The sequence below is a fragment of the Monosiga brevicollis genome, genomic scaffold (genome assembly GCF_000002865.3).
Source record: "Monosiga brevicollis MX1 MONBRscaffold_10 genomic scaffold, whole genome shotgun sequence".
Classification (NCBI taxonomy): domain Eukaryota; class Choanoflagellata; order Craspedida; family Salpingoecidae; genus Monosiga; species Monosiga brevicollis.
In genome coordinates this window covers 199,795-219,578 of record NW_001865047.1, presented here as the reverse complement: position 1 = coordinate 219,578, position 19,784 = coordinate 199,795, and the positions used below count along the sequence as shown (strand labels likewise).

At 55.0% G+C, this 19,784-nt stretch overlaps 5 protein-coding genes across 5 annotated transcripts; 3 read left to right on the top strand and 2 right to left on the bottom strand.

Annotated features, from left to right (window-relative positions):
• Positions 1–13: 13 nt before the first annotated feature.
• Positions 14–4,625, bottom strand: MONBRDRAFT_25392 (uncharacterized protein; the record flags this gene model as incomplete). Its single annotated transcript, XM_001745720.1, has 13 exons — positions 14–127; positions 278–415; positions 494–640; positions 763–897; positions 1,147–1,199; positions 1,307–1,367; positions 1,480–1,627; positions 1,730–2,093; positions 2,209–2,254; positions 2,445–2,958; positions 3,662–3,814; positions 4,020–4,101; positions 4,520–4,625. The coding sequence occupies 13 exons, from the start codon at positions 4,623–4,625 to the stop codon at positions 14–16; spliced, it is 2,061 nt and encodes a 686-aa protein (XP_001745772.1).
• Positions 4,626–4,929: 304 nt separating this feature from the next.
• On the top strand, positions 4,930–6,217 carry MONBRDRAFT_25391 (uncharacterized protein; the record flags this gene model as incomplete). The annotated part of the gene is made up of 6 exons (XM_001745856.1): positions 4,930–5,155; positions 5,274–5,357; positions 5,483–5,529; positions 5,611–5,732; positions 5,853–5,928; positions 6,050–6,217. The coding sequence occupies 6 exons, from the start codon at positions 4,930–4,932 to the stop codon at positions 6,215–6,217; spliced, it is 723 nt and encodes a 240-aa protein (XP_001745908.1).
• Positions 6,218–9,749: 3,532 nt separating this feature from the next.
• MONBRDRAFT_32398 (uncharacterized protein) lies at positions 9,750–11,947 on the top strand. The gene is made up of 2 exons (XM_001745855.1): positions 9,750–10,279; positions 10,426–11,947. Exons 1-2 carry the CDS (start codon positions 9,871–9,873, stop codon positions 11,502–11,504), a joined length of 1,488 nt encoding a protein of 495 aa, XP_001745907.1. The 5' UTR covers positions 9,750–9,870; the 3' UTR covers positions 11,505–11,947.
• Positions 11,948–12,543: 596 nt separating this feature from the next.
• On the bottom strand, positions 12,544–13,784 carry MONBRDRAFT_8178 (uncharacterized protein; the record flags this gene model as incomplete). The annotated part of the gene is made up of 2 exons (XM_001745719.1): positions 12,544–12,829; positions 13,453–13,784. The coding sequence occupies 2 exons, from the start codon at positions 13,782–13,784 to the stop codon at positions 12,544–12,546; spliced, it is 618 nt and encodes a 205-aa protein (XP_001745771.1).
• Positions 13,785–14,855: 1,071 nt separating this feature from the next.
• Positions 14,856–19,387, top strand: MONBRDRAFT_8177 (uncharacterized protein; the record flags this gene model as incomplete). The annotated part of the gene is made up of 11 exons (XM_001745854.1): positions 14,856–15,053; positions 15,147–15,426; positions 16,289–16,417; positions 16,790–16,866; positions 17,111–17,272; positions 17,367–17,753; positions 17,991–18,097; positions 18,345–18,510; positions 18,600–18,785; positions 19,084–19,194; positions 19,268–19,387. 11 exons carry the CDS (start codon positions 14,856–14,858, stop codon positions 19,385–19,387), a joined length of 1,923 nt encoding a protein of 640 aa, XP_001745906.1.
• Positions 19,388–19,784: the final 397 nt, after the last annotated feature.

Genomic DNA, 19,784 nt, shown 5'->3' with positions numbered 1-19,784 from the left:
GGTGACCAAGACATCATTCATAAGCTCGAGCCGTGATGGGGAAAGAAAAAATGGCATTCTGCTGTGGCGCACCCGCTCGGCCTGTAGCCACGTGCTTCATTTCCCAGCGTAGGACTGCTGCCAACACCTAAACATAGAAGCGATGGAGCGCCAAAGCGTCGAGCAACTATAAGCCAAGGCGCAAGCCGCATAAGCCTGCGTGCCGACAAACATATTAGAATTTTTTATAATCGGAGGAAGGCAGCAAAGGGGCTGAACACGCAGAGAAGAGACAAACTTGAACCCCGTTCTCAAAATAGTCTCGGGCGTCTTCGTGGCGCAGCTCAAAGACACTGTCAAGCAAATTAACGAGCATGTCGCCACATGCTTCATCGCACAGCACCGCCTGCTGCAAACGCGGTTCGGATTCCATGGCCTGGCAGAAAACGAACGTGACTGAGCTCCGTGCGTGGCCCTAGGCCGCAAAGTAGTCAGAGATAAATGTAGTACAGACCTCACAGATGGTTGTCATGGCCAATGAAGCGTTTGCACGGAGCGCAGGCTGACGACAACAGCGCGAGAGGGTCTGTAGTAGCTGGGCTTGAACCACGCACTCGAGCCCGGTTCCAGTGCCCACCAACAGAGCCACAGACTTGAACAGCTGCACGAGTATTCCGGATAAGTGATCCGACACAAATGAGGGTTATCATGAGAGCTGGCTAGGATATCGAAAGAGAAGAGACGCATAATCCTACACGGACATACAGTGCCGACAGGACGCACCTTGACCAACAGCTTTCGGGTCGCACTCCCCGCTTCAGATTCAGGGCTGCAAGCAACCTTTTCCAATCGCTCGCGCAGAAAGTTTGCTGCTGTAACACACTGACCATCGGCAATCGCACGTTTCTCCTTTGATGCCTGCGATGAGGAAGCCGAACCCTCGTTAAAAAGCACGGCGCAACTGCTGGAGCAAATTTGGGACCTTGCCTGCTCTAAGATACGGCAGAGGTTTGTCGCCAAATGGACGGCAATCTTGTCATTGAGGTGGCTCTCAGCCATACACTAGGTTGTGTGGTGAAAGTGAGCGACGGCTGACAGCCAACGAAAGAAAACCAGAAAACCGTGACTTCCGTCCCATAGCAACGAGTTGGAGGCAAGAAAACAGACCTGAAAGACAATGGTTGAATTTCGCGTCGGTGCGACAAAGCCCAAAGCCAACCCTAGGGCAAGGACAAAGAAAAGAGTGCAGAGGCGGAGAAAAAACTGGTCAGCGAGGGTCTGTGCGACTTGTCACACGCTGGCGAGACGGCTGCACGAGACAACGTACGTAACAAGATGGCATGCTCATAAAGCTTGCCATCCTTTTTGGACATTGCCGAGTGCAAGAGCTGAACGCCAGATGGGGGCCCAGACGCGCCATCAGGGCATGAGCATACGCTTTGACAAACTTGATCCCCATCACAAAGGTTGTGACACGGCTGGGGCTGAGAGAGCACGTACGGCAGTTGCGCAGGCATCAAAGGCGTCGACGTTCAGCCCCGGCCATGACTTGACCGCGATCATAACCCGGGAGGCTTTGTGTACAAGTGGATCAACCATGCTCGAGGCGCATGCCACCGTCTCACTAGCCTGCCGCAGCATGAACACCCTGCCGCATCGAGACGTAACCCGGGGCAATAAAGCCCAGAATGAGACCTGAGAAGACGGTGTTCGATGCAAGGCGCGTGGCAGCAGCAGCAACGAGACACACTCGAGAAACAAGTGTTCGGCGTCTGCAAAGAGATCTTGTTGAGCGCTAGGGTTTCCCAACATGATGTTGTGCAAGGCCACTAGCGCTGCGAGACGGTGCCACATGCAATCACGGGTGGCAATCAGACCGTCGTCGGCAGCTCCCTCATAGCTGGAAAACAGCTTGCGCAGCAGCGTCAGAGAGAGCACCGGCAGACTTGCGGGGAGCGCGGACTCATGCCAGTGAGACAAGACGAGCGTGTGCGTAAGAGGCAAGGTGGGTGGTAGTGGGGACGGACACCAAGTCGGCAGAGCCGAGTGTTGCCCGAGCCACTCAACCATGGCAACAAAGTGTGCGAATGTGCCCGCCTGTCGCCAGGACACAACTATGGCACAAGCAGAGCACACCGCCATGAGTTGACAGAAGCGAAGAGAATCCAGGCTCGTCAGCAAGAAAAACAGCGTGCTCGTGACAGGCACGGAGAGCAGCAAAACACATACAGAGGCGATTGGCTTGATCAATGCTGGGGGCCGGCAGGGTGAGTCGCTGCGCAAAGCATGCAACAAGCCAGCTCAGTGTTGGGGGCGGTGGATACTATTGAGGGTGGCTCGTCCGGCAAGTGGGAGCGACCAAAGACACGGTGGGAGCATTGATGAATGATTGATTGCAGAACATTGAGGGTGCAGCGGCTTTCCGAGGGTGGCATGAGAAGACGAGTTGGAGGCTTTTGCTTTACCGCGAGGAGATGCGCCTGGGGCACTTCGGCTGCACGACGCCAGTCGTGCTTGGTGGGGGCCCAGTCAGGACCCCGCTGCTCTGTTAGCCAGGCTAGGTTTGCTTGGTTGCGCTCGGGTGAGGGCGCTGGGTGTGGAGGGCTGGACACGGCGACGTCAGTCTGAGCAATGCTGGACTCAATGGCGGTCACATCAGGCGAGATTTTGCGGCGTTTGGCCTCTGGCGGTGCCGACACAGGCGAGAGGGCTTTGATGGCGGGCTCGCGCGAGGCTTTGGAGGCGCCATGCTCAGCACGCACGTCCGGGGCCGAAGCAGCAGGTATCTGGGGCTGCCGTGCAGGATAAGCTGTGGCCAGCGTGGCCAGCTGTTGTTCTAGATTATTCAGAAGCCCTTCGGGGTTTATCTGAGCCTCCGGCTCGGGTGGAACCCAGACTTTGGGTAGGGTAATGGAGAGTTGATCTAGCGCCTGATGCAGCGAATACCACGCGGTTGGGCCCAGCAGATTTTGAGGCGAGCTATCACAAAACAAAGGCATCATCGAGTGAGGCGCGCTGACTGCGGGGAGCATGGTGGCGCTCCCTCAACAAGGGCAGTACCACGTTCGCCATACCCAGGCTGGCATTGTTCAGCAGCGTTGACCATAATCTGCACCACATCGTCCGCAGGCCAGGTCTAGGAGCGAGCAAAGAGAGCACTTGAGGTGAAAGCGCCTTGCAACGCGCTCGCACGGCGGATTGAGCTGGACGCATACTTTGTAGGTCAAACAGCAAACCAGCAGCTGCAAGGGCAATGACATAACGGCAAGGGGATCTTCAGAATGGCTCTGTGCGTGCCAGCGGGCTGGGATGAGTGGCCACAAAGTGTGCAGATGCGACAGCGTCGAGCGCGGGTAAGGCTCACAGTAAGGACGTCGGCAAAGTCGGAACGGGAGGACAAGTCATCCAGAAGAGGGAACCACGGTGCAGGGCCGGTGTCTAAGGCTGGACAACGGCTCAGACCCTCCAACAGGCCGCGGGCCAAGCTTGAAGATAGGCTGTGGGCTCGATGAGGGAGCAGCGCGGAGAAACTGGGCTGGCAAGCCCAGGCATGGAAAAACTCTGGATTCAGCAGCTGGTCAGCTGGCTGTTAGCCGAGAAGCATGATACATTGTGGCGCTAGTGAGAGACACCAAGGGTTCTTGCGCGGCGGAGACTCGGACAGGGGGGGTTGCACACTCACCAGGGTTGGCTGAGATGCGAAAAAGAGAAGGATACAGGCTTGCTCGATTGGGGAGCATAGGTGGTTGGCGAGTGCAGACAGCTTGCTGGTATCAGCATGCGTATGTCGTGCCCAGTGAGACCATTGATCGTACAGCGCGTGCTCGGTGGTGAGCTGGGCCGCAAGCATGGCGGTGGTGGCCACGACAATTCGGACTGCTGAAAACGATGTTGGCACGGTCGTGTCGAGCATTATCTGCACAGCCCAGCGCGACATTTGTCGGCTCCTACGCACAAACATTATCAGACGCCCGCCAGGTCGCCAAGGTGAGACGAACGCGACAAGTACCGATCAAGAATGAAGGGATCGCCAGACATACGTGTCGGATCGGCAGAGATCAAGGATGGCCGCGAGCCACCCGAGCGCCGAGTGGCCCCAGCCTCGACCCGCCCCCGAACCATCTATACATTGCACAACCGCCACATCCACCCGATTCGCCAATGCATTTCGCAGCTGCTGTACCAGTGACGCAACCTCCACCTCCAAGTCCCGCACCAGCTGCGACACCGCCGAGGTCGCCATCCCACCAGCAGCAGCAGCAGCAGCAGCACCAGCAGTAGCGGCCCCTTTATTCAACGTGTTCGTTCATGTTTTGTTGTTGATGCTGATTTGTCGACCGTTGCCTGTTTTATCTGACAATTTTGTCAGACATTTTCACGCAGAAGAGAGAAGTTGGTTGAAGGTCATAAAGTGTGATGTGTGATGAACTTTCTGCCCGGGGCGCACACAAGCTGTGGGTCGCTGTGGCAATGTCAGCGAGTGCTGGTGCGAAGAAAGGCCCGGGGGCCAACGCGGTGTCGGAGCGAGGGGGAGGTGCACCGAACCGAGACAGCCAGCGTCCGATGCTATGGGAGGGCTGGACGGTTGCCCGAGATTGGTGGCAGAAGCAGTGGAGCATGCAGCCAGCTTGGTGACTCAAGACCATGGCTTACACTGATTCACTACCAAGGGCTCCACAACGCGCACTCTCTCTATTCTTTTTCTCTCTCTCCTCTATCTCTCCCTTTTGTCTGTGTATGGAGCCATTGGCTCATTTTCTCTCTCTCTCTCTCTCGCTCTCTCTCTCTCTCTCGCTCTCTCTCTCTCTCTCTCTCGACATTGATCGCACCTGCCGCAGTTGGTCTCAAGTGCTGGCGCGTCCCTTTTGCTTGCTTGCTTCTCTGGACGGCAGTTGTTTCTTGTGACAGGCGCTGAGCTGCTTTAGAGTACACAGCATAGAGACCAGTGCCATGGTGATGCTGCAGTTGCTGCCCGATGCACTGGCGCTGCCCATCTTGAGCTGGCACCATCGCTTCGTGTATGACCCGTTGAACCGGCTCATGTCGAGCCTGGCCAACTCGCGCTTCTTTCCGCGCTGCCTCAGTCCCAACGCCATTACCTTTGCCGCGGGCGCGTGCCTCATCCCCTGCATCCACCTCCTGCAGTCCCCCGCGCCCACCTACCTGGCCGCAGCCGGTTGGTAACGTTGACACGCACGCACATACCTGCTGATCCCCAACCTGCAAGTTTTGACCAACAAAACCATCCAGGCTCACTGTGCCGCGCTTGTGCTGCGTTATCTGTCAACTTGCAGGTGGCTTGGCCTTGCTGCATGACATGCTGGATCGTCTGGATGGAGCCGTAGCCCGCGCCGACCACAACAAGGGCCGTGCCGGAGGTATGCCACACCCTTTTTGGCAAACTCGCATGGACACGCTGCCCGGCTCTCCCTCCACGGCTTTTCGCCTGGTTTTTCTCGCTTGACGCCAAAATCGGCTCTTTGCACGGCTTGATGACCCATAGGCGACGACGGCAAGTTTGGGGCTTTTCTCGATGCCCAAGTGGACAAGGTGAGTTTAGCACAAGGATGAAGGCCATCTTCAGCACTGAGCTCTCTTATCGGCTGTGGCTTTGCAACATTCCTCGCCCAGCTCTTCCACATTGGCATGTTGACAGCGTTGCTGATGAGCCCGCTGAGCTCGGCGCTCGGCACCTTCTGGCGACGTGCCGCCTACATCAAGATTGCCGTGCAGGCAACCCTGGCGATTGTTCGGTATGTGGAACATGCGCATCAGATCTTCCCGCCTGATTTTGACCTCGACATTCAAACAAAAGCAACCACACAAAGGCATGCAGCTTCATCACTCAACTTTTACCGCCTCCGCCTCCCCAGTTTCCAAGACTACTTTTCAACGGCGCCCAAGCGCGCCATCCAGGCACGCGGTGAAGGCAAGCTGGCCACGTGTGCGGTATGTTGGAACCGCGGGACACCCCACGTCTCCTGACTCGTTGTTGTCGTCAGTCTTGTAGCCCCACTCACATTGAGCTCTTCTGGTGCATGGACTGTGTCGTTATCGGTGGGGACTGCAGGCCAACATGGCTGCCGTCTTATCGCTGTGGACCTTTGCTCTTCACGGTGTGGGCTATCCGCAAGCCGCACAAGCCGGCATGGTGGTGACCAGCGTTCTCATTACCATTGCTGTCGACATGGCCCTCCGCTCCCTCAGCAACAAGCTGAACGCTCGAGCCGAGGCGTGAGTGGCCCCTTTGAAGCGTCTCCGATACGCCACACGGCAGTGAACATTTGGCGTGCACGAGCAAGTCCCTCACACCTCGTTAGACTGCCTCCAGCCCTGAGTTACAAAATTGAATTCCCTCATCGACGTGACACCGTGAAGATGAGGGGGTAAAAAGTCTGAGGAAGGAGATAAGGGGGACATTGATTGATAAACACCAATCGTGCTTCAAGGAAGAGCAAAAAAATCTACCGATGCCGGCAGGATATTCGGTTGTGCTCGATGGTGTACAGACCAATCAAGCCAATGAACAACGTCTTGTAGTATTCGAACCTACGCGGACAGAGTCCATTTGGTTAGCAGCCAAACGCCTTAACCACTCGGCCACGGCATCGAGGGTTGATAACGACGAACGATAATTTGTTATATAACTTATTTATTACTTGAATCGCCTCGATTGTCAGCATGATTTTGCTCAACGAAAAACTGTGCGTTCAAATCTTTGCTCTCTCCAGGAACTGTCTCAGGAGGAAGGGAAGATCGGCCGACTTGATCGGTGGAAGCAAGCATCAAAAAAAAACAGGGGGGTAGCCGGGCTACGACATACTGGCCGCCTGACGCCCACCTCACTTCTTCAGGTCGCACAAGAGATCAGAGGCCAAAAGAGCAAAAGAATTAACCGATGCCGGCAGGATATTCGTTGTGCTCGATGGTGTACAGACCAATCAAGCCAATGAACAACGTCTTGTAGTATTCGAACCTACGCGGACAGAGTCCATTTGGTTAGCAGCCAAACGCCTTAACCACTCGGCCACGGCATCGATGGTCGCAAGCTAATGCACTGCTTGTGGGCTGGATGAGATAATAGTACATATATACCTCAATTGTTTTTGTTTCTCAATGTCAGCAAATTTATGATCCTCGTGGCTCACAACAACAACTCTTTTTCATTATTCTACGGTTGAATGCAAATCACGAATAAGTTAGGCCAGGTTTTTGCCGCGATCCCAATTCAAGACCAACTTTCTGCTGAAAAACAAGACACACAACTCTTGAAAAGGACTTTGCTACTACGCTCTTTTGTTCTTTCACACGTTTGGTGCCCCCCACCACGTTGTTCCACACACTCCACACAGCCACAAGCATAACCCAAAGGGAAAACCCCCGAAAAGGGAAAAATCAAAAAGAGAAAAGAGTGCACCGCAAGGAGGAGCGTTGCTTTGTTGCTTTGTCGCCGGTTGACGCGAGCGTTGGGCACTTTTGTAGCTTGATCACACACTTTTGCTAAACTCCGACCCGACGACCGCCGTCATGTTCTCCATCCGCCTTGCTCTGGGTGAGTCCCTTGGAGGAGGGCTTCTTTGCCCAATGTTTCCGGGGCGTGCCGATCTGCTGGATACAATGCCAATGTCATGCTTCCCAATCGCGCCGCCATTGATGGAAGCGAGGGGAGCCAAACACTTGCACCTCGCTACGAATCTGCGGGTGCTCGGCTCACATGGTAGTCTTCGACTGGTTGTCGTAACGCTGCACTGATGCTTTCCGTCTGCCTGATCCGTGCGCGCGCAGTCATGTTGGCCGTCTTCGTTGCAAGCATCGTGCTGGCTACACCCGCCTGTACGTGACATGAGGCCGTCCGATGGGCCGTCTGCACATCTGTACTGCTCGCGCGTGCAGAGTCAAGCTGAATAACCCAGTTCCCAGGGCTGACCCTTTGCTCAATCTGGAATGTGCTCATACCACAGGCGAGGTCCAGATGAACCATTGCGACGATGCAGTGTTGTTCACGCCCGACGCTGAAATCTCAGCGTGCCGCATGAAGCTGATCAACTCAACCGTTCAGTCTGTCTTCAACTCTGATTGGGAAAGTGAATTTGCCGAGGTACGCTCTTCTTATCTCTCCTGGTAGAGTTGACGCCGCTTCGAAACGCGAGATGGATGCCAAGGCAAAGGAAGGTGTATTTATGAGGACCCGGTTTGATATTCTCATTAACTCCTTGTGGGTTATTATTCCTACACTTTCCAGCTTGAGTCATACTGGCTGGCCGAATAAATGGCCTCCATTTCAATGTTCGATCCCGCCGAGAGGCTGGTGCTCTGCTTCTATGCACAATAATCATCTGTTGCACCCTGGCTCCCGGCCTTCCTTTTTTTATTTTTGGCCCTTTTTTTTTACCGTTCGCCTTTTGGCCTGTGCATCCCATCCCGTGGGAGCGTGTTTTCTCGAGCAAAGGGCTTTGCCTTGTGCCCTCTTGCTTTTCTGTTGAAACGTGTCGTCTGTTAACGCCTCGGGTCACTGAGCGCCTGGCGTGTTGTAAGGAAGCGTGTTTGTGGTGTGGTTGCATAGCCGGCCACAGTCGAATCAAGTCAAACACCCAAATTGTCTCTTCCACTTCTTTCTGTGCGGTTGTTCAAGCGGCTTCCGATGTCGCCGTGAAGTCAGTGAGCATATCCGATACATTGTCATCAAAAACAAATAATAATATGTCTGACAATGCCATGGCCATATCTGTATGGGTCTCATGACATGCTTCACGGCGAAGATGCGTGTTGCTTGCCTCGTGCGCCAACACTGTGGCATCCCTTGTATTCTTTAACACATCCACACAACGTGTATTGCTTTGTTTTTAAATCCAGATCCCACAAAACCAGAACCCCAAACCGCGCCTATCCCCAGCTTAGAGAGGCAAGAAATGGCAGCGGCGCCTTGGATCGGCGACTAATGACATTGTGTCTTCAGACACAGGCTGAAGTTGGTCAGTCCGATCTGGAATGTGCGTTGGGATGAGATATCACTGGAAGAACGATGGACATGCAACCGCACAGGCCCTGCCCACACAGAATCTTGGAGGCATTGCGAAGATGCGCCCAAATCCAGCTGCCAACTACTGCAACATGCTGACCAAGAAATCAATGCCGGGCACGTGATGAAGTTGAATGAGTCGGCACGACGTGACGTGATTCCTTCCTTCCTTCCTCTTTCTCGCCACGATGGTACCGACCTGGACCCGAAGCAGCGCCGAGGAGACATGGCTTCAGAGCAAGCCCGCGACCCCGATCATACGGAATCCAAGACAACATCCTCGTCATCCCTTGCCAACCCAACCCATAGGCTTGGGCTTCCCCGAGCAAGGCTTGCCACTCACGCGCCCCTCCTAACGCGCCCCCCCTCCCCGCTCTCCCGTCAGCCTCAACATACCACCACGATGATGTGACTGCAATCTGCCCCAAGGACAAGCTGCTTGACTGCAACAACCATTGAAAGTGTATCAAACAAAGCTGGTTTGCATATGCTTGTTTTTGTATTTCGTATGCATGCTTGTGTCATTGGTGATCTTCAGTAACATCCACCCCACACACACACACACACACACACACGCGGACTGTGAACGGACGGTTACTTGCTTACTGTTGTGTCGGCTTACCCTATTCGCTTCCCCGACTTGCTCCCTTGCCATCTCCCCATCAACTCAAGACACATTCTGTACTCTTTACTCTCTCTCTCTCTCTCTATTTCTTCGATCGAAGCGGGCGTTGGTGGCATTTTCCCAACGCGCTCCTCAGTGTGCAGCAAGCTTCGCAAGCAATTGTCGACAATCTTGGTCACTGGCCAGCTTTCACTTGTTTTGGAGTGTACTTCCTTCCGGTCTCTTGTGCCCCCCCCCGCCAAGCCTGATGGTTGATGTTGAGGCCCCCATTGGTCTGATCCAGGCCGACCTGCCCGAGGATTATCTGGGGTTTGAAGACAAACCCGAAAATGATGAGGAAACCCCTACTTTGGCGGCCATCCCGCTCAAGGGCAACCGCCATGATCACCTCCGCTCCACCCTGAAGCACGTCATCAAGGCCGGTGTCATGAAGGAGGAGCACGCCTTCTTCCTCGTTGACCTCGGCTCGGTTTATCGCCAACACCACCTCTTCAAGCAGGAGCTGCCTGACGTGACCCCTTTTTACGCCGTCAAGTGCAACCCGGATCCCATGATCCTTCGCTGCCTCGCCTCCCTCGGTGCCAACTTTGACTGCGCCAGCCGTGCTGAGATTGAAGCCGTCCTCGGCATTGGTGTCACCCCCGAACGCATCATCTGTACGTTGGTTTTCCCTTGATCCCCTTGCCTTTGCTCGTCCACACGCCCGCAGGTGTCTTTCAGCGTTTGCTGCTTTTGTTCTTGTTCTTTCTTGTTTTGCTCTTCAACAAATCTCACATCTGGGCTTTCCTTTTCCGTTCCATAGATGCCAACCCTTGCAAGCCCGCCTCACACATTCGCTACGCCAAGGAGGTTGGCGTCACCCTCATGACCTTTGACTCTGCTGAGGAGCTCCGCAAGATCGCTGGCATCTACCCCGAGGCCTCGGTCGTCCTTCGCATCCTCGCCGATGACAGCAAGTCGGCCTGCCGTCTCGGCCTCAAGTTTGGCGCCGTCGTCGGCAAGCAGACCACCTCGTTGATCGAGGCATGCAAGGCCACTGGTCTCAACCTTGCTGGCGTTAGCTTCCACGTTGGCAGTGGCTGCACCGATGCCGCTGTCTACGATGATGCCATTGCCAAGGCCCGCCAGGTCTTCCGCGACGCCGAAGCTTATGGCTTTGCCCCTACCGTTCTCGACGTCGGAGGCGGCTTCCCTGGCGAGGCCGTTGCTGGTCGCACCCCCAAGGTGCGCTTCGAGTCGATCGCCAACTCCATCCGCGATGCTGTCGCCAACCACTTTAGCGACGTGTCAGGCCTGCGCCTCATTGCCGAGCCTGGACGTTACTACGCCGCCAACGCCATGACCCTGGCCCTCAGCGTCATTGCCAAGCGCGTCGTGGCTCCCGAGACCAGCGGTGACATCTCGCCCTCCGAGACTACCTTCCAGGGTATGCTTGATGCCGATGAGCTTGAGACCATCCCGGCCGGTGCCATGGTCAACTACTTTGTCAATGATGGCGTGTATGGCTCCTTCAACTGCATCATCTTTGACCACGCTGACGTCGAGCTCCAGCCCCTCAACTACAAGAAGGCCACGGGCAAGAAGTACAATAGCACCGTCTGGGGCCCCACTTGCGATAGCATTGACTGCGTTGCCAAGTCGTGCCAACTCCCTGACCTGGACGTCGGCGAGTGGCTCTACGTGGCGGGCATGGGCGCCTACACGGGCGCGGCGGCTTCTACTTTCAACGGCTTTGCCAAGGCTGATTTCATCTACGCCTTCTCTGCCTACGTCCCCGATCAGAGTGGCGACTCGGCTGAGTTCCAGCCCCCGGCCCTTCCCGATGACTTCCCTCTCGAGGTTCTCAACCTGCCTTGGCAGTACGAGGCTGATTCTAACTAGGCTAGAAATGGAGTTGCAACCGGCAGCCCGGCTCACACTTGTTCCCTCTTCCCAACGGACGTTGTGAGTTTTGTCGGAGCAGCGTACTTGTCATTAGGCTCAAGCCGCTCCTCCTATCCCGTTGTTTTGTCGTTGTGTGGTTTGTCTCTTTTTTTTTAGTCACATACTAAATGTTGTCGCCGTCGTTTGTCGTCGTTCTTGATGCTGTTGTTGTTTCTGGTTAAACACACCACACAAACGTACGCATTCGCTGCACACATACGCGCGCACGCCTAGACGGATGCGCGCGTCTGAAACCCCCCTTGCTCACTTCGCGTTGGCTGTGTGCCGCTGATGAAGACATGACATCTCTTACGTTGTCCGTTCTTCTCCCACACTTGTTGAAACCCTAAACCTCGATCGCTGGCCCCGGCCACCAAAATAATTAAACCACTACAAACTGTATCTCTTCAAGTGAAGCTTTGGAATGGCCAACCGCAGTCACATGGGTTGAGAATGTGAAGCCTCGCCTCCCAGTTGGGATAGTCAAAGCGTCTTGCTGACTGCACGGCACACTCCGTTGTTCATTGTCAGTATCCATTTCCTTGCGTGCCTCTGTCGAGTTTTGCCGTGTGTCCAACCAACAGCATTCGATGCTGCACACCGCTGCCATGCAAGGACGTTGAACTTGGGAGCTGCCGTCGCCATTCTTCTTTAATTTGTCTTGTTGTTTGTTTAATTAAACATAGAGAACTGAATTTGATGTTGGATACTATTCTTGCAAATCATCAGAGTTCTCCAATTGTATCATAAATGGGGAACAACCTCACTCCATCAATCATCGCCCGTAAAGGAGCATGGCACCGGACGACACCAGCGGCACGAGCGACACGTCGCCCACGCCGCTGCTAAACGGCATCCCGCAGAAGCAGTACCACGCGCAAGATCATTAGATGTAAGGGGTGATGTTAAAAAATGCAGCGAAAATAAAGCATAAATTATGTCAAAATTAGATTGAAATTAAATGGTCGGCTGGGCATCATCGTACAACTGCATCGAGTCAAGTCGAAGCGTGCTCAATGGCCAGTTCATATACTGCTTGAGAGCCGTGCATGTAGTCGGCGGAGAAATCGAGGGGCAGGCGCGTTGCCATGGCTGTCAGGCATGGGACCGGTCGAGCGTCGGGGCGGTCCTCGGCGGGGCTTATCTTATCGCGCAGGGCTTGGTCATAGCTAAGGCAGAGATAAGCACATCCGTGCCAAAACAGCACGAGTGCGGCGTCGGCCAAGCGCGCAAACAGCATCGGATCGCCGTCGCACCGGACACAAGCAAAGAGGTGCTGCCCGCTACACAAGGCACGCAACAACAACAGCGGGAGGTCAGCCAGATTGGGAGACTAGCATCAGCCCGAGGCGCAAGACAGGGTAGGGTGTAAACAAACGTATCGGGGGCGCGCAGAGGCAGATAAACACCAACCTGCACCGAGCGGAGCGCTGGCAAACAGCCAAGCCCACCAAGCCGGTCTGCGAATCCAGCGCCGCTAAAAAGGCCATGTCTGTGCGCGGGTCGAAACACGAAACGAAAGGAAAGCAGGAAGAAGAAGAAGAAGAAGAAAGGACAAAGGCAGCGAGACGGAGCATACATACAAGCACGTCAGGCATGGAACCGGGTCGACTGCATTGGTTGAAGTGGCAAACCACGCACAGACGCAGTCATACCGAGAGATTGTTCCATTAAGCACAAATTATCCAAAGTGGCTTCATATGGCATCCAATCGACGAGAAAGAGGTTATGAGGCAGCAACTGTGCCCGCTTGGTTGCGTCAAGGGCTGCCAAGCCTGCCCAGAGCTCACGGGCTGTCACGAGCCGCACATCAACCTGCGAACTCTGTGCGTGGGCCTGGACGTGGCCGGCGGAACCACCGCAAGTTTCCGACAGCTGCACGAGGAGGGCAGCCGCCGTGGCATACCGGCGGGCAAGGGCGGTCATCCCTCGGCCATCAATGGCGGCCATGCCAAAGGCTTCGCGATGAAGGCACTGATAGCCCTGGGCTACGTGCACGCGGATCGACGAGGTATGGTGGTGCTGGATCACGGCACGCAGCCGGCGCACGTTGGGAAATCGGGCCAGTGCCAGGCGACGCACGCCCTCGCTGAGCTCCTTGGCAAGGCCCTGTCCGCGAAAGCGCGGGTTGACACGCATGGCCTGAAAGAGAACCGTGGCGCCCTGATCGTAGAGACCAATCGTGTCAAGCCCCACTAGCTCAGGGTGGGGCTCTGCGGCCGTGGTCGCCTCCTCCATCTCAGCCACAATCATGTGGTGGAGATCATCGTGAAGCCACTTTTCAAAGAACAAGGGCCTGTTGATCGGCGAGCGTTACCCGTGAGCGAGAGAGCAAGAGCGGCGTGTTGCGGACCACCAGGTTGATGGATGTGAGGAGGGAGAGGCTCGAGGGGGATTACGGTCGAGCCAACCAACAGAGCACAAGATGGAGGAATCAAGAGCGTACAGGTAGTCATGTCCGCCATAGATACCGTCGGAGAGGGCATGAAACAGACGCGGTCGATCCGTGATACGGGCATCACGCAGCACGAGCCGCGATCCCGATAAAGTCGATGCCATGTGTGTGTGTGTGTCGGTGCGAGAGAGAGAGAGAGCAAAAAGCGAGAGAGAGAGAGGGACGTGTGAACGGTGTTGAAATTACAGAGACGGGAAGCCAAGAACACAACTTCATTTGTCTTATCACTGTAAAACAGTAACCTCCCAGAGATACACGCCCTCATCTCTTAAACCAGCAGAGAGAAGAACAAACACCACCACTACCATCGCCATCGCTTACCCATGCAGAGTCGAATCGAATTGTCAGCATGAGCGACCCAAAAGGCCTCCAACACAAGAGAGAGAGAGAGAGAGAGAGAGAGAGAGAGAGAAGAGAGAGAGAGAGAGATTTCTTCAAATTGGTGAGTGTGTCTGGTTCGCGCGCCGCTCTGTGTGTGTGTGTGTGTGTGGCCTCGTGGTGGCCTCGTGGTGACCTTGTGGTGGCCTTGTGGTGGCCTTGTGGTGGCCTTGTGTGTGGCTTTGTGTGTGGCCTTGTGTGTGGCCTTGTGTGTGGCCTTGTGTGTGGCTTTGTGTCTCTTGGAGGGTGTCGTGGAGTGCTGCTGTGTGGTGGTCTGTGGGAGCTCGTTGTGCCGTGCTTGTTTTTTTGTGATGGCTTGTGACCTGGGTTGAGGGGCTCGTGGCGCACCGACAAAGCTGCGTCGTCCTGATAATGCTCGGGTCTTGAATGAGCACTGGATCAAGCTCACAGGGTGGGTGCGGTGCAAATTCTAGGTCAAAGCCAAGGATAGTGGGTGTGCTAGTGGCGCCGCCGGCATGTCTGAACGCCGTGTAGAATCAGAGCCACCGGGCCACGAGGCCACGCCGGCACCTAGCACCTCGGAGACAGCCGTGAGCGAGCCCATTGACCCAGAATCCATGCTTGATGCAGAAGTGGGCACGCCCTTTGAGCATGACCGCCTGCACATTGTCACTTCAACGCAAGGGGTCGAGGCCGTCGGCGAAATTGATCATGTACGATCCAGGCGTTTGCCTCCAAGGAGCCGTGTGTCTGCTCCCTTCGCCTTGATCGAGCAAGCTCACTGCCTGTCCATACCAATGACATAGTTTGGGCGGATGAACGTTCAGTATCTGCGCCCCACAGCAGATCCGGACGTCTTTGAACTGGACGTCGAGCCAAGCCTCAACGCAGACGTTCAGCCATCCGACGAGGCCGAAGCGTCCAAAGACGCCGAAGAGGCTGAGGCATCTGAAGAGGTTGAAGATGCCGACGACGATGGCGACGACGAACTCGCCCCCTTGCAGCCATCTCATCAGTCACCGCGTCGCTCACCCCGCACATCTCCCCACAAGCGCGCCTCACCTCAGTCGTCCAGGCCTGCTAGCGGTGCGAATAACGCACCCAACCTTGCGCTCTGCCTCGCTTGCTCGTGGGCTTCGCCACATGAATCGCGCGTCCGGGAAGAGGTTGTGTCAGATTGTTATTCACAGAGAGACCTCATTTCAAACGCACAGGGCCTCGGGAGCGACAACAAGGCTTGCAGCGACAAGAGCCGACCAGGTTTGAGCCCGAGTCAACCATTCTGCAGCTGGACCCCCAAGGCGGCCCGCGTGAAGTACCCGTTACCATCAAGCGTCGCACCCCATCTGCCTCGGTCATTGATGTTGACATCTTCGCCTCCAGTCCCAGCCAAAGCAACAACCCCAAGACACGCCCAAGCCCCGGTCCCAACGAAAACACGGCTCTACTCAGCCGTCAAGCTCCGCTGATGCACGAGAGAGCAGCTTCAGCCACTAGCTCAGACTTTTCCCCTGGCCCTGAGCCCCTCTCGCCTTTCAGTGCGTCAAAACTGCTGTCTAAAGCATCGATTCACCCTGTCATATCAAACTCACAGCCCACCCGCACTCTTTTCCTTCAGGTAGCCGCCCACCCCGTAGCCGAGACATGGATCGTTCGAGCAATATTTCTAGCATGCACCAGGACTCGGTTTGTCACCTCGTCCGATGCCTTGACTCACGACTTTAGCGCACAAAATCAGCGTCCCGGCGAAGCTCATATGAGCTTTGGCAACTCATGTCTCTTACGTCACACATCAGGACGGCACCAAGCTTCCGCAGTTGCGTCGGCGTCTCTCACGAGGAGGTCTGTGCTGCCAACCTCAAAGACCACGCCTCTGTGTAGGCTTTTCGAGCAACCTCATATGTCTTTGTGTTTCTGTTTTGTGGCATTGTTCCATTCTTCTGGACAGAGCTGGATCGCGATCTGGTTGACCTCACAGATACGGCGCTTGTGGACCCAAGCATTCCCATCTCTCGCCGCGATCGTCTGCTAAAGGCTGCCGGCAATGAACCTGACTTTGGCAAACACAACCTGCATCGTACGTGCTGTCGCTCAGCATCGACTGCTTCCCTCAGCAATGGGCCCGTAGTGTTTGGCCAGTCTGCATCCTTCAGGGCAGCCGGCTGAGCCTCTGGATTTGGGTCTTGCATCGTCCTCACATCTGGTGGTATTTTCTGTTGCTTTGAATCCACCTTTCGCTCTAGGTCTTTTTCGTAAGCATGACCCCTTCAACTCGTTCCCATGCAGCTTCGTTTTTTTTGGGGGGGGCTGCATTGCATGAGAGACAATCAACCCATATCAAAGGGCGGCAAAGGGCGGGGCAGCAATATTGTGAAGAGGGAAGGGACAGAACCGGTCTCACGCATCGCTCCTTCTTTTCTTTTTGGGTTGGGCGCGTTACACTTGACAGGTCTCTTTGACCGAGACAATGATGGCCGATTGTCGCATGCGGAATTCCAGTCTGGTCTGCTCGCCCTGGGCATGGAGGTGTGCCGCTTGCCCACCTTGCATGTTCATCCAACGTCCATCTGCATTTACCTGGACTGTGTCGAGCGTCAAGTCTCAATACCCATGGTTTTTTGTTTTGATCACAGGCCAAGGACCCATACGCCGTTGGCCGGCTGTTAAAAGCGGTGCGTGTTGTCACATCTTTCAAACTTAAGCGCCATGGGCGTCTAACAAAGGATTTTTTCCATTCTTTGAGTCAGTCTCATCTTGACTCTACGTGTAGATTGATCGAGACAACGCCGGCACCATTGAGGAGGACGAGTTTGTGCAATTCTTTAAGCGTCTGCGTATGGATGACATCACGCGCAAGCTGCAGGGCTTCTCTCGGCGTGATCCTGTTCGCGTGAAGGTTGTCAGCTATTGTGCCTCGTCCAATCACGCCGAGGTGGGCCACACCTGCTCTGCGACATGTTCGTTGACGGCCGTCGTGCGCGACTCATTACCGCACTCTCACGTTCTTCCTGTCCTATGAACTGCAGCTCAATCAGCACGTCGAATTTGACCTGGCTCAGTTCAAAGACTGGCTTGATAATCGACATCGGCTGCAAAAACTTGGGTTCGCTTTTGAGCTGGCTGCAATATCGTCTTCGTGCCAACGCTTCTGCTCATGTTTCAGGACTCTGCTTCAAGACTCATTCCGCGTTTTGCATCATACTAGGCCGATCCGCTCTTGGGTCACCGTTAAGGGGTACGATCCCAATGTTGCGGACATGCTCTCCGTTGCCTTGGACATTCATGAGGAAATTCTTCAGGACGTCGTGACCATTCAGCGTGATAAGATTGAGATTGTTGGGCCCCCAGAAAAGCCCTTTGCGCACATTTTAGCAAGCGTCTACGCCATGAACAATTCACCCATCTACGTCCCGGTGGGTTCGCTCGCGCACTCTTGATCTCATCTTGCTAAACAGTGATGCTCTTCATACCTGCCCGCTCACCGAAGATGGCTAACCTTTCTGGTTGTCATGCTTTGACCGGGGCCCTGGCTATAGACGGACCAATCACAGATGGAAGAATCGGACGCGGTAAGGTCTTGTTCAAGTCGTTTGCAATTGGTTGGCGACAAGCCTGTGTGCCATACTCATCGCGAAAATTGCGTGCGCTAGAGCTATGGGTTGGCCAATGTGTACGTGAAGCTGGGCCCCAATGTCAAGGTTGTCACAATCGTTCGGTCCCGCTGGTTTGATGTGTTTTTGCTTGGTTCTGGGGTTTGGTAGGCTGCGCGCATCAACAGACCCGCGTCTCGTCAGCAAGCGGCATTTGGATGAGCAACCACCCAGTCTCCAATCGTTTCCTGTTAGCATTGTGGTGGTGGATGAGTCCTTGATGATTGTCATTCTCAGGTACCATGCGGTTGTGGCCCTCATGTTTATGACCCGAGGCGATTGTCCCCTTGCCTTGTGCGCATCTTCTTGTTGATGAATTCGATGCTGGCAAACTGACCCGACGCTTTCTATCAGGGATCCTGATGTGCTGGATAGCCCCGTGTATAACGTGGTGCGCGAGCTTGAGGATCAAATTATTCGACGCTTTCCAGACGTCATTCTGGGCAATGTCAAATATCTCGCGTACCTCTTCCTCGAGGCTGTGTCCGAGCTCAATTACGACATGCGCGATGTCTTGAAGGTATCGTGCGATTGTTCGAGGCTACTGGTGAGCTGTGGATCATCTGTGCTCACAAGTCTCATTCATGCTGTCGTTGATTGCTCCATCAGCAATGGCTGGAAATGATTGACGACGGCATTTCGCAAACACCGCGCCCGGAGCACCGTGCACACCTTTTTGAGTATGCCAAGGTCTCGAGCCTGTACATGCGAGAGATGTCAGCCCTAGCCAATCGTCTTCACACGCTGCGTTGGGACGCCAAAGTGGAGCCCTTCTCCTTCTTCTTTCAAAATGAGGTACGCGACAGGCTTGTGACGCAAGGGGCAAGTACTTCCTTGTCTCAGGTCAGATTCACCTTGATCGCCCGGCTTGATTTTGACAGCTTGTTTACTTTCAAGATTTGCGAGATCAGCTCAATACCATTTTGGATGAAGCCAAGACTTGGAACGATACGACACAAAACCTCTTCCAGCTCTATCGCGTGGGTCCAAACGTGCCAGTCTGCTGGAATCCAACGCATTACCATCCGTCCACCCATTCACTTATTGCACGCACTGTGTCAAACTGCATGGGTTACCTATTTTTGGGGGTTAGAGCGTGCAAGACGAGCAGACGAACAATGTGCTGCTCTTGCTGACGTTGGTTACGACCATCTTCATCCCAGCCCAGTTCCTGACGGGCCTTTGGGGCATGAACTTTGAGGAGGTGCGTTTTAGGGGCTGCCGGGCCCTTCCTGACTTTGCACTCGTTCTCGCTCATTTAACTCTTGTTACGGCAGATGCCGGAACTCCATTGGCGCTACGGTTATGTCATGTTCTGGTCCTTGGTGGCGGGCTTTACGATCATTACCATTCTATGGTTCCGTCTCTCGGGCTACTGGCAACTCTCTGGTCACTAATGTCATAATTGGGCAAATGCTCGGGCCGTGGTCATCGTGCCTGCCCAGCGGGCGTTCCCTTTGCCCTCCTCACTTGTGCATCAGGGTGTCGCGGCGGAGGCCGTGTGGGCTGTGAGGAAAACACCCGGGTGCATCAGGGTGTCGCGGCGGAGGCCGTGTGGGCTGTGAGGAAAACACCCAAGAACTCCTCCGGGCAGGTGCGCACGTGAGTGCGGGCTTGTGAAGATCGTTCGCAGATCAATTGAGTCATAGAATGGAAGCATAGCTCCTCTTGATGCTTTAAGGCAGCGAATCTAGCACGCTCAGCGTGTCAGTGCAAGGGTCACGGAAAAAATTGGGGTGGGAGCAAGCAAAATGCCGAGTCTTTTTGGTCGCGGGGGGGGGGGGGGGGGGGAGG